At 46.2% G+C, this 12,227-nt stretch overlaps 1 protein-coding gene across 1 annotated transcript; it reads left to right on the top strand.

Annotated features, from left to right (window-relative positions):
• LOC104585056 (transcription factor PCF3) lies at window positions 1-1,600 on the top strand. Its single transcript, XM_010240983.3, has one exon. The coding sequence runs from the start codon at window positions 400-402 to the stop codon at window positions 1,327-1,329; it is 930 nt and encodes a 309-aa protein (XP_010239285.1). The 5' UTR covers window positions 1-399; the 3' UTR covers window positions 1,330-1,600.
• Window positions 1,601-12,227: the final 10,627 nt, after the last annotated feature.

Raw genomic sequence — 12,227 nt, 5'->3', positions numbered from 1 at the left:
AATTAATTAATTAATTAATACTGCCCAAGTATTGCCCCTGGATAGGTCTCACAGCCACCGGGGCACAATTACTGCCATTAATTACCAGGAGGTTATATATGCAGCGGTAGGGCAGGAGGTAGGGCATAGACTCACAGAGAAGAAGTAGAGATAGCAGTTGGCCCCGCTCCAATTAGCCTCCAATGGCGTTTTTGAGCTTAGGAAGGTTGCCCATAACGTAAACTCAAAATCCAGCCCTACCAGAGTACCCCACAGTCCACAGATAATCCATGGCCATCTCTCTCTTCCTCCTCTGGGGTCGTCTCTGACCTCTCTCCATCTCTAATTTCTTCCTCCCTGCTACTGCTAGCCCCACACCGCACGTGCGCCTCGTCTTCGTCCTCGGCTCCGGCAGGCTTCATGGAGCAGGGGGCGGCTCCGCCATCGAGCACTTCCAACCCCCACCCCCACCCGCAGCACCACCACCAGTTCTATTACGTCCCGCCGCCGCCGCCGCCTTCGCTGGCGATGACTGCTCCTGCGGCGGCAGGAGGGCAGCCGTCGTCCTCGTCGACGGCGCTCGCGGTGCCGGAGGCGGGGAAGAAGGCTGTGGTGGCGGCGGCGGCGAAGAGGCCGCCAAGCAGGGACCGGCATACGAAGGTCGATGGGCGGGGCCGGAGGATCCGGATGCCGGCGATGTGCGCCGCCCGTGTGTTCCAGCTGACCCGAGAGCTGGGACACAAGACGGACGGCGAGACCGTGGAGTGGCTTCTGAAGCAGGCGGAGCCGGCCATCCTGGACGCCACCGGCTCCGGCACCGTCCCCGCCAACTTCTCCTCCATCGCCGCCTCCCTCCGCCCCTCCAACCATTCCTCCATGGCCCCCATGCTCGGAAGCTTCCCCGCCCATGGCCATGGCCCCCAGCAGCAAGAATTGCAGGATCCTGCAATGAGGAAGAGGAACTACATGGAGGAAGAAGGGGGGATCTTCAAGGTCGAGGGAGTTCATGAGAAGAAGCCCAGGATGGAGATGGGCCAGCAGATGGCGATGGCGCCGATGTCGGCGCCTGGGGCGATTACGGGCCCAATGTCGTCCGCGTGGGCGGGAGGCGCCTTCTGGATGCAGCCCATGTACGGCGGCGCCGGCAGCGGAGGGAGCAGCAGCAGCAACGCGGCCCCAAGGCAGTTCATGGCGTCGAGGAGCGGCGGCGGCGCCATGGCCGGGGACACGAGCCTCGGCATGTTCAACCACTCCTACAGCGGCCGCTCCACCGGCGGCGAGCAGCAGAATCAGAATCAACAGGGCCGCCCAGGAAGCAGCAATGGCGGCGGCGGCGCGAGGCAGCAATAAGTAAGCAAAGAGAGGAACAAGCCACGGATCAATCAACTGCTTAGTTTTACTTTCGTTCGAGGACAAACTGTGTTCGGTTTATTTTTTATGTTTCTTTTCGATTCTAGATTATTTTAGCTTGCCTTTTTTTGATTAGTTATAAGTCCATGGTTTGTGCTCATGGATCAGGTGATGATTAGGAGGGAGGGAGTGGGTCCAATTGAATCAGGCACTGTATTGTTTAAGATGATCCATATCAATTGATATTCAGAAGGCTGTTTTTTTTAACCAATCTGTGTTGTTGCACATTCTAGTACTGTTTTCTGTTTGCTACTTCATCAGTTGTCTATATGCTCACAGCAAGGATATAAGCACACTGTTTGGAGTGTATTGTGTATTTTAGGGCAAGACAACACTGTTTCGAGCGTAGGATATTTGTAGATCTGGAGACGCAAAATATTTTAGCTACCAGGATTGAAACGTAAGAAAATAATTAGGGATTGAAATGTGCCTAAATGGGAACTCTCGTGGAATTTTAGGAAAACAATTATATGTAATAAAACTAGCAGCTCTGCGTGCTAAATGGTCTATGACAGTTGTTTCAAACCTTAAATTGGTTTAAGGTTTTAGGTTGTTTGGAGGAACGCCAGCCGCGATTATCATGGAGTTGTAGGGAACCACTATTTGCGGGAATGACTATTGTATGGACTGGTCCTAGAGCAACCCCATTTTATCACATTTCTCATCGTCCCTGTTAATCTCTCCTTCCGCCCCAATTATTGCCTCACGGGCTAGCTCTCCCATTTGATTATCTCATTGACCACATGATTATTTTTATTGTTGCCTCCACTATTCATAAATAGAGCGCGTGAAATGTTTGACATGATTTACAAGTTCAAACCCTGCTCAATCGGTTGAAAGTTAAGTGATTTCAATTCAATAAATGGCAAGATGAGTGGAGCTAAAATTAACAGGAAACCATGCATCATCATCATCTTCCATGAGTTGTAAGCATATATCCCGCAAAAGGATTAACTATGAGCATATATAGGTTTGTTTTTGTAGCTATGATGTCAGTTCTATGCTGAATTAAGGCACAAGCTTTTCTCGGTTAATTTTTATACTTGCGGAACGCCAAACAATCTCTTTTGAAGATAATGTTTCTTCCATGATGAGGATTTTTTTTTTTAACATCAGCCGACATGAGCAAACAAACAGAGCGCGGGAATTCTTGAGCAATTTTAGGAAATTAAGTAATTATGTAATAGAACTAGCAGCTCGAAATACTCTAAATGGTCCAGAACCATTGTTTATAAAACGTTGTCTGTGCTTTAGATTAAACTGATTTAAGGTTTTATAATGTTTTAAGTGTGGGATAAATCACGGAGTTGTACAAGAACACTAATTGAAGAACGCAAGGTATAGTGTTAGTGCACCCACTTTATCCCGTTATCACCCTCCTCCACACAATTCTGCTATTTTTTTCCCAATGCATTTCTTGCAAGGGCAATCTCTCTTATTTCACCGTCGCGATTATCTCGCTACCGACTTGAATCTCATCATCGTACCGCATATCTGGCTGCATGGGCCATCTCTTCCATTTCAGTATCTATAGTCATGATCGAGTCTTGTCACTTGCCGCATCGCGTGCACATGTCTCTGTTATCCTTCAGTTTTTGAGAAAGGTGCATGAATATTTAACAAAATTATAAGTTCGAAACCTCGCTCAACTAAAAATTAAGTGATTTCAATTTAAAACAAGAAGAGATGTGTCAGCACTATGCTGAATTGGGGCACGTACTATGACCTTTTCTCGGTTGATTTTAATAATTCTGTTGTGTTGTGTGTTCTGTTACACAGGTGACAAGCATCTCCCAACTGTGCGTATATGTCTTTCCCTCTCCCTTTCTAGTTGCAGGTTTTCCAGCTGCGTCAGTAGAATTAATCAGGATCAGGTAATAATACCAGAAAATTGAATTATGGTAAGATTGATCATCATATATAATATATGTACTATACAGAATTGTTCCGATAGAGGAAAAGCACACATGCCCATGATGAACATCAGGGTACAGAAATTAGCGCACTACATGAAAAAAGGCGGCTGGGCTATATACATGCATGTCTACACTTTACAGAACTGTATGTCGACAAATGACGAAACTTGGGAGACTCTGCGGCTAGCTGTGCCTGTGTTCGCACACACCATGCATCTCTTTTTGGCCATCTCATATATGGGAGAGTGAGTGAAAGCGAGAGGCCAATTGTGCAATGCATCCTGGAAGGAAGCTAGCCATGCATATGCGCGATGCACAGACCTGCCGACAGAGTGGCAAGTCAACTAGCCAGTCCAGAGAACAGCAAACTAGCCGGCGCCGCAAAGGAAGCAAGAAACCATTTTAAGCTAGACGAATCGCGCAAAGCACCAGGCATGGTGATCATTAGAGATAGATCAGTGTGTTTTGAGCACCTAGCTAGGCTAGCAAATGCACTGGTTAATAAATTAATCAACCGAATCAATGATCAATTGTTTAGGTTATTTTAAATATTACATATACCGGTGATTATTTTAGTTTGCCTTTGGTTAGTCCATTGCTTTGTGCTGGAGAGGTGATGATGATTAACAGTGGGTCCGATTGATTGAACCAACAGTCACTATTTGTTAATCTAAGCCCACGCTAGTTTATCTCTTCGTTGAATGTGTAATCGAGTCTGGGTTCTTTGTCTTCCATCGCTCTAGTATAAGGCGATGGATACTGCTTGTTAGGATCCGGACTGAATCCCATCTGGAGATTGAGTCTGAGTAGAGGTCGAAACCAATTCCGTTTAGTAACTGGGTCACGTCGTGTTGGGCAGGGGTTTCCTTGTCGAGTTGGGCGTGGTATTAGGCTTGTAATCCTCTATTTAAGTCAATGAAAAAACCCCGAAAAGTGCAAGTTCGTTGCACGCAAAATCCAGATTCAATTGATCTCGTTTCTGTTTTCTATGTTTCTGCCGTGGCAGGAAATCGCTGCCGCAAGGCTACCGCGGCAGAGCTCTCCATCTTCTGTCTACGGCAGGAAAAGCTGCCACGAAGCTACCGCGGCAGGGGCGCTGAAGCTTGGGCTGATCCAACACTATTTGTTTATGGTGATTCACCTAATCTTATAATTAAGAAGGATGAATTTTGCACGTTTTGTTGTTTCCCAGTGCTATGTCATCATTAGTTAATTTATACTCCCTCTTTTTGCGCGTATTACTAGATAACCTATTTCACCAATGTAATATGTGTTATATGCCACAAAATAAATACCACTAGAAGCTTCATCAACTACGAATTTAATAGTATACGTTTGTGCAATATAATATATTTTTTCTTATCAAATATTGATGATCGATCTAGAAATACGCGCATGCCTTATAAACCAGAAAGGAGAGACTATGATTTTTGTTTGGACTTCGGAGTGCGGGAATTATTGTGTGATCTAGGGCAAGGTAAGCCATGTTTGGAGCACAAAGAATTTAGAAAGAATATTTAGGGAAGCAAAACATCCAATGCCTAAAACATGCTTATTGAGATCCATATATGGGAAACTTAACCTCACATTATGTTATGTCCCGAACAAGCTAAATCATAGTTTCAATACTTTCAGTCGGTCACGGAGCGCGGGACTTCTCGCGGAATTTAAGGATAACGGTCATTTAATAGAAACTAGATTATTTATTATCTGGTCGTCCTCAGGCATTGTTTAAAGAAAACTGCTTTCTATAGGGTTTCCTCTATTATTTGTTTAAGGTTTCGGGTTCTATATATAGTTAAGGTGATCCCATCCATTCATTATATCTCATTAGTTATTATCCTTGCAATTTTCTCCCACCACCCCATTCCCTCGCCGCAGAGGTGCTGTTTTGCATTCCAGCATCATGGTTAATGATGATCTTCTGGCAACATGACAATACCCACAAGTAACTTTGTTGTGTGGCCCATTATCACACATTTTTTAAAATATATGTCATACTTTTTGTGGGTACATATTACTTTTTTACAATTTGATTTTTTTATGATCAATAATTTCAAAGTATTGTCAAAACCAGTTTAATGAAAAATAATGAAAGCCATTTCCATAACCATCTGATTTTGTGACTTGTCAATACAATTTAATGAAATCTGCTCATGTATGTCAACTAATTTTTGCTCAACCCAATATTCCCGTAAAACCTAATTTAATTTTATATTGGTACTACTATATAATGTTCATGTGTTTCTCTACAAAAATGTTCATTTTCTTTGCAAGAAAAAGAAAAAACAGTAAGAGAAACACAAGAATGTTCCAAAGGTTTTACTACACTGTTTCTTTAGCTTACGGTTTAGGAAACTAAAAACCGTCGTCAAATTTAATAGGAAACTAATCTCTTATTTTTTCAGCATAATTTTTTTTCGAGGGCAAACACACAACTTTATTAACCTGGCATAACTTGCTTACAGTCACTCCTCAGCCTCTGAGTAAGAAAACTAGGGACTAACTCATCCCAAACTAAAGACACACCACTGCTAGCTGCAAAGCGAGCGCACTCATGTGCTGCAGCATTGGCCTCACGTAACAAAAAACACTTCAAAACTAGTAAAAAACTGACTCAACTCATCAATTTCACTAAGGATGGGAGCAATAACTGCTCGATGTGTTCCACGCTCTCTCCAGAGGCGTACTGGGTCTGAACAGTCTGTCTCCGGGATGACTCGAACAAAACCTCTTTCTCTGGCAAAGCAAAAAGCATCACGTAAAGCAAGGGACTCAATAATAAGAGGATCAACAATTCCCTGATAAACGCGGCTCCGAGCTGCAACAAAGCCATCAACATTACGGGCCACTACACCAGTCGCCGCCCGTCCTTCACTTTCATGGAATGCACCATCTGAGTTAATTTTAACAACGCCTGCCGGTGGCCCATGCCAAGTACAAGCCGGTCGTGGTTGCTTTTTAGTTGAGACAACATGTTTCCTTTCCAGTACTGCAAGTGTCTCCATGATAGAATCAATAGACTTGATCGCATCAAAGTCACTATCATCATGAGCCCAGCGATTACGAGAATCCCATATCGCTGCCATAATGGAGATTATCACCTCCCTTCTTCCCCGATCAAATTCTGGAAGACTCATAATATCCGCGGCCCAAGTATCCGGATGTAGATGCGCCACCTGTATGTGAAGAATATTTTTCGCCACCGTCCAGAACGGCCTTGCATGGGCGCATTCCAACATCGCATGAAGCAATGTTTCTGAAGAGGATTTACACACCGGGCATTAAAACTCTGGCATGCTGCCGGACGAACGTTGCATAGTTGGATAAGATACCTCGCAACACTCGCCACCAGAAGACCCATACCCTTGGTAACACATCCATCTTCCACAAAATCTTCCACATCTTTTGATCACCAGCCGTCGACATTTATGCCGCACCACTCAGTGTATTCTGGTTTCTGTCCCGATCAGCACAAGGTTTCGATACGTATGCTGATCGTACAGAATAAACGCCCGACTTCTCCCCCCGCCAAGCCAGCCAATCGTCTCCTGCACTCAGCCACAAAGGAATTTGCAAGATCAGATCAACATCAGGTGGCAGGAAGTTGGCACGAATTTTCGGTTCATCCCACTGGAACGAGATTGGCTCAATCAACTCACTAACAAGCTGAATATCATTGTCTTGTAATCTTCCAATCGGCTTCATTGAGATAGAACCAGGAATCCATCTATCATCCCAAACCGACACAGACTGTCCATCACCAATTCTCTTAATCAGGCCCAATTCCAACGCTTGCTGGCCAGCTAAAATCACACGCCAAGTCTTCGAGGCTGTTCTGGGCGCAACCGCCAACATAAATCAGTATTGTGAAAATATCTGCCTTTTAGAACTCGTGCACAAAGAGAATCAGGCGTCGCTAGCAGCCGCCACCCTTGTTTTCCAAGTAATGCCAGATTAAACAAATGCAAATCTCGGAATCCCATACCTCCCCCACACTTGGGTTTTGCTAATTTCTCCCAAGCTAGCCAATGCATGGACCTTCTGTCCAACGAGCCACTCCACCAGAAGTTGGATGCAGTTGATGTTAGCTTTTGGCAAGTACCTTTTGACAGCAAGAAACAACTCATACTGTAGGTGGGCATTGCCTGAATCACCGCTTTAATAAGCACTTCCTTTCCCGCATAAGAAAGTTTCTTCTCCGCCCAACCATTGACCTTACTCCGAACACGATCCGCAATATAATCAAAGGACTCATTTGTCAGCTTCCCTACAGCATAATTAATCCGTCGGTTTACTGAACTGTAAGGTTTTTTTAGCTCGCAATGCATGTTAATTTTTTTGAGGTGGCAGCTCTGCACTGCGTGTGTGTTGGGCCCGCTGGTCGAATCCCACATGAGCATCCAATTCCACGCTATGTGCTCCTGGGCTGGGCCGGATTGCATTGAGCCCACCTTCGCAAGGATACAGCACAGGGAGACTCGCCGGCTCCCCTCTCTCTCTCTCTCTCTCTCAAAAAAAAGGGAGACTCGCCGGCGGTCGCCGGTCGGTCTAATCACTGAATTTCGACAAAATTGACCCAAAACACAAAGAAATTTGAAATATGAACGCCTGGCGAAACTATTTCACAAACCTGACCCTTCCGTGTAGCGCCCGCATACTAGGCGTTAGCGCTACGATATAACGCCTTGTGGCCGGGTGTTAAACCGGTGCTAGTGTGGCGTGCTTGTCCAGCGTGGCGACGTCGGGGACCCACGGCAAGCAATTATAGCACCTCGTCCACGAGCGCTATACGAGTAGTTTAGCACCTCCTCATCCGGCGCTATACCCTCGTACCCTAAAGCGGCCGAACCGCTCAGGCCAGAGGCTCACGCACACAAGGGTTTGGCCCTTTTCCTCTCCCGTTAGAACGCAGCGGAGGTGGCGGTTCCTCCCCTCCAAATCTCTCCCCCGATTCGTCGATTTCTCCGTGGATTCCGGTCGCATTTGCTCCCCCCAGGTATTCTCCTCCGATCCCCTCAGTTTGGTCCGCATTTTGCCCGAGAAATTTCTGTACATTTAGGGTTCGAGGTGGATTTGGGGCAAACCCTAGTTTATGTACTTGCCCAAGAATGTTTGGTCCGAATTATGAAATGGTATTTAGGATGTCTAGTATTTGGATATGTAGCACTTTCTTGTTGGATATATTTGGGGCAAACCCTAGTATATGTACTTGGCCCAAGAATGTTTGGTCCGAATTATGGAATGGTATTTAGGGTGTCTAGTATTTGGATATGTAGCACTTTTCTTGTTGGATATTAGTTAATCTTAGGGACGTTGATGGATTTTTTCCATTCTAATTATATTCTAGATGGCAAGAATTGTTTATGTTCATCACGTGGACAAAGAGGCATTTTTGGGAGGCAATGTAAAGGCGGACACGGAGGAGACTGGGTGTTCGATTTTAGTCCAACCTATGCCGAGCTATTGGAGGAAGTGAGGCTTGAGTTGAAATGGATGGACCCAAGTGACGTGGTAGAGTTGGAGAGAAGACACAATGTTGGGTATGGAGTGCACCTCCGTTGGAAGACAATGCGCATATCTTCCGAGCAACGTTGGGAGGCATACAAAGAGACGGTGGGCCAATCACAAGACAAAGCTCTAGAGATATTTGCTACAAGAAAGGCTGTTCCAGATTTTCACATTGACCTGAACTGTAGTGCGGCTTCCCCTTCTTGCGCAAGAAGTCATGTCCGAACTGAGCCAAATGTTGAGGCTGATGTTGGCAAGACTACAATGAGTCGGCCTGAACCTGAAGAGACCCAACATGAAGAGGCGCAACCATCGAGCTTGATGACAGACGAACAACCTGGACCGTGGCTAGAGGAGAACGATGATATGCATGACAATAATGTAGGTGATTTGGAGGCATATTGTGAGCAAGAGGACATGGACCGTGAAATCCCATTTAACTGAGTATTTGCATCGGATTCGGATGAAGATGGTCCAGAGGAAGAAGTTGATGAGGATGGGTTGACAGCCAAAGAAGCTAACGCTTTCAAGGTTGTAACTGGCCAGGATCCAAGTATACCATTGTTCCGTGATGTTAGCCTGGCGGATCAGGCCGTGGTTGACGGTGGCGAAGGGTTTGTGTTTTGACCTAGGCCAAGTTCCCATCGGGATGTGACACAAAGACGATATGGCATTAAGGCTGGTTTGAGGTTCCGAACATTGCTGGAATTTAAGATGTGGATAAAGGAGTTCTCGGTCAAGCACCATCGACCGTACAAGGTTGTCCACTCTAACAACAAGATTCGATACACGGTTAAGGGTACCGAAGATCGTTGTCCATGGATTGTCCGTGCAAGGCCACGTAAACTAGGGTCCGAATGGTACATCGTGAGTTGTTGTGCAATTCACTTGTGCGATGGCAAGAACATAGATGACCCTACGGTCAAGAACGATCATAGACAGCTGACCTCAGGATTCATCGTTTATAGGCTTTCTAATTCCATCAAGTCACTTCCAATAATGCCCATTAAGTCGGTCATGGAGCTTGTCTATACTCTGTTCCATTACCAGGTGAAGTATGGGAAGGCATGGAAAGCGAAGCAAGCCGCATTCAAGATGTTGTATGGTGACTGGGAGGAAGCCTACAACCGTCTCCCAAGGTTGTTGGGTGCTATGGCGCATACAAACCCGGGCATGGTTCATGTGGTCGAGCCTTTTGGCCAACGAACAAGGACTTACAAAGGTGCAACCGTGCGGATTTTTGGCCGTGCTTTCTGGGCTTTTGAACAATGCATACAGGCTTTCCAGCACTGCAGGCCGGTGATATCCGTCGATGGCACCTTCTTGACCGGCCAATTCAAGGGCACAATGTTGGTCGCAATAAGTTGTGATGCGAACAGCCGGTTGTTGCCTTTGGCTTTCGCATTGGTTTCAACAGAGAACAACGATAATTGGGCATGGTTCATGGGTCTGCTTAGATCGAAAGTTATACCGCCGCAAAGGGAAGTTGTGTCATATCAGATCGCCATCAAGGGATTTTGAACGCGGTGGAGGTTGACATTCCTAGCCATACTCGATTGCACCATCGATGGTGCATGCAGCATTTTTGTGCCAACTTCTTTAGAGCATGTAGGAACAAGGAACTGACGGACCTTCTTCAAGAATCTTGCAAGGCTTACTCCGATCGGCGTTTCACAAACTTGATAAACGCATTGCTCGCTTCATGGGACCTCAGCGAGGGGGGGCATGAATTCCTGATTAGGCACCTCGGTGATAGGTCGAAGTGGGCACGCGCTTTTGATGAAGGGGGCCGCAGGTACGTTCAAATGACAAGTAACATGGCGGAATGCTTCAATAATGTGCTGAAGGGAGTCCATGCATTGCCCATTACGGCAATTGCTCAATACACTTTCGATAAGCTGAATGAGTACTTTCTGAAATATTCAGACGAAACCGCCAAGCAGATTCTAGGTACGTGGAAGAGGCATAATAGGCCTTACGAATACCCACCTAAGGTTGATCATTGGTTGACATATCAGTCACGGAAGGTGCACACTTTAAAGCTTGTATGCTTTGACAACGATCAAATGATTGACCAAGTAAACGAGCTTGGGGGCAGCACAAGCGATGGTGTGCAACATGGAGGCAGGAGTTTCGAGGTCTCGTTAACGAAATCTGAGTGCTCGTGCATGAGACCATCATTGCTGCATCTCGCGTGCTCACATTTGCGGGCGGCGGCACGACTTAGAAATGTGAATGTTAACAATCCGCTGACCGTGAGGGAGTCTGAGTACTCGATCGAGACCACGAGGAAGACATGGGATCCTAGATTTCACCCATACTTTGACCAATCGCGGTGGCCTGAGTATCATGGAATTCAGATGTGGCCCGATCTAGAGTTGAAGGTGGTTTCATGAGGTAGGCAGAAAACCAAGCGTCTTAGGGGTGACAGGGACAGATGGGGTGGTGGCAGTCGCCGAGAAATGGGCAACAATATATTCGAGGAGCCTTCTGAAAGATCAAGGGGTGTGGAGATTGCAACGTGGAGGGACACAACACTAGAGGTTGCAGCAGCCATCAATCTAGAAAACGATCAAAGAGGAATGCGGAAAACACAAGCCAACATGGTGGCAGCCAACAAGGTACTGCCCAGCAAGCTCCAAGCCGACAAGGGGTTAGCCAACAAGGAAGTACACTAGATGGTTCTAGCCAACAAGGTCCTAGCCAAGGAGTTAGCCAACAAGGAAGTACATGAGATGGTTCTAGCCAACAAGAAAGTACCCGAGGGAGAGGTCGCCAACGAGGTACTCGTAGCCAACAAAGAGGGACACGAGGGAGATGTACATTTCAAGCTCCCAGGCAACAAGCAGTCAACCGGGGTGGTGGTATGATTGGATACCTATCAGGACCGTTTCCGTAAGAATTTCTTTATTCCACTCCATATTTGTTTCTGCAAGAATTTCTTTATTCCACTACATATTTGTTTCCGTAATATATACATTATGAGGCTACGTTACCAAAACTAACATATACGATGCACATTTTGTAGGTATGGCTGGTACTCAACCTCTGAAGGCGCCACCTAAGTGGGACGATGAAGAGGAGGGGGACAAGGGTGAGAGGCCAGGGTGGTGGAAGGTGAAAGAGCAGGAAGCAAGGGAGAGGGAGATGGAAAGAATTAGGAAGCACAATGAGGAAGTTCAAGAGAATTCTCGAATGAGATTTGAGGCGCACATGTACAGTTGGAACTGGGAAATTTGGTTGAAGCAACAAGCTGAGCTTAGGAAGAAAGAACAAGTAAGGAAATTAACTGAGTCATGGGAAAGGTCTGAGAAAGAAGCCGCCAAGAAGAGGGAGAGGGAGGAGAAGGAATGGAAGGAGAAGCTGGTTCGTGAGGCTAGTCGCGCAACGGCACTCGAGGAGGAAGCAGAG

Source organism: Brachypodium distachyon, chromosome 4, assembly GCF_000005505.3.
Source record: "Brachypodium distachyon strain Bd21 chromosome 4, Brachypodium_distachyon_v3.0, whole genome shotgun sequence".
NCBI classification, from domain to species: Eukaryota; Viridiplantae; Streptophyta; class Magnoliopsida; order Poales; family Poaceae; genus Brachypodium; species Brachypodium distachyon.
Note: the sequence above shows the minus strand (reverse complement) of the source record. Positions and strands in the feature narration are given on the sequence as shown.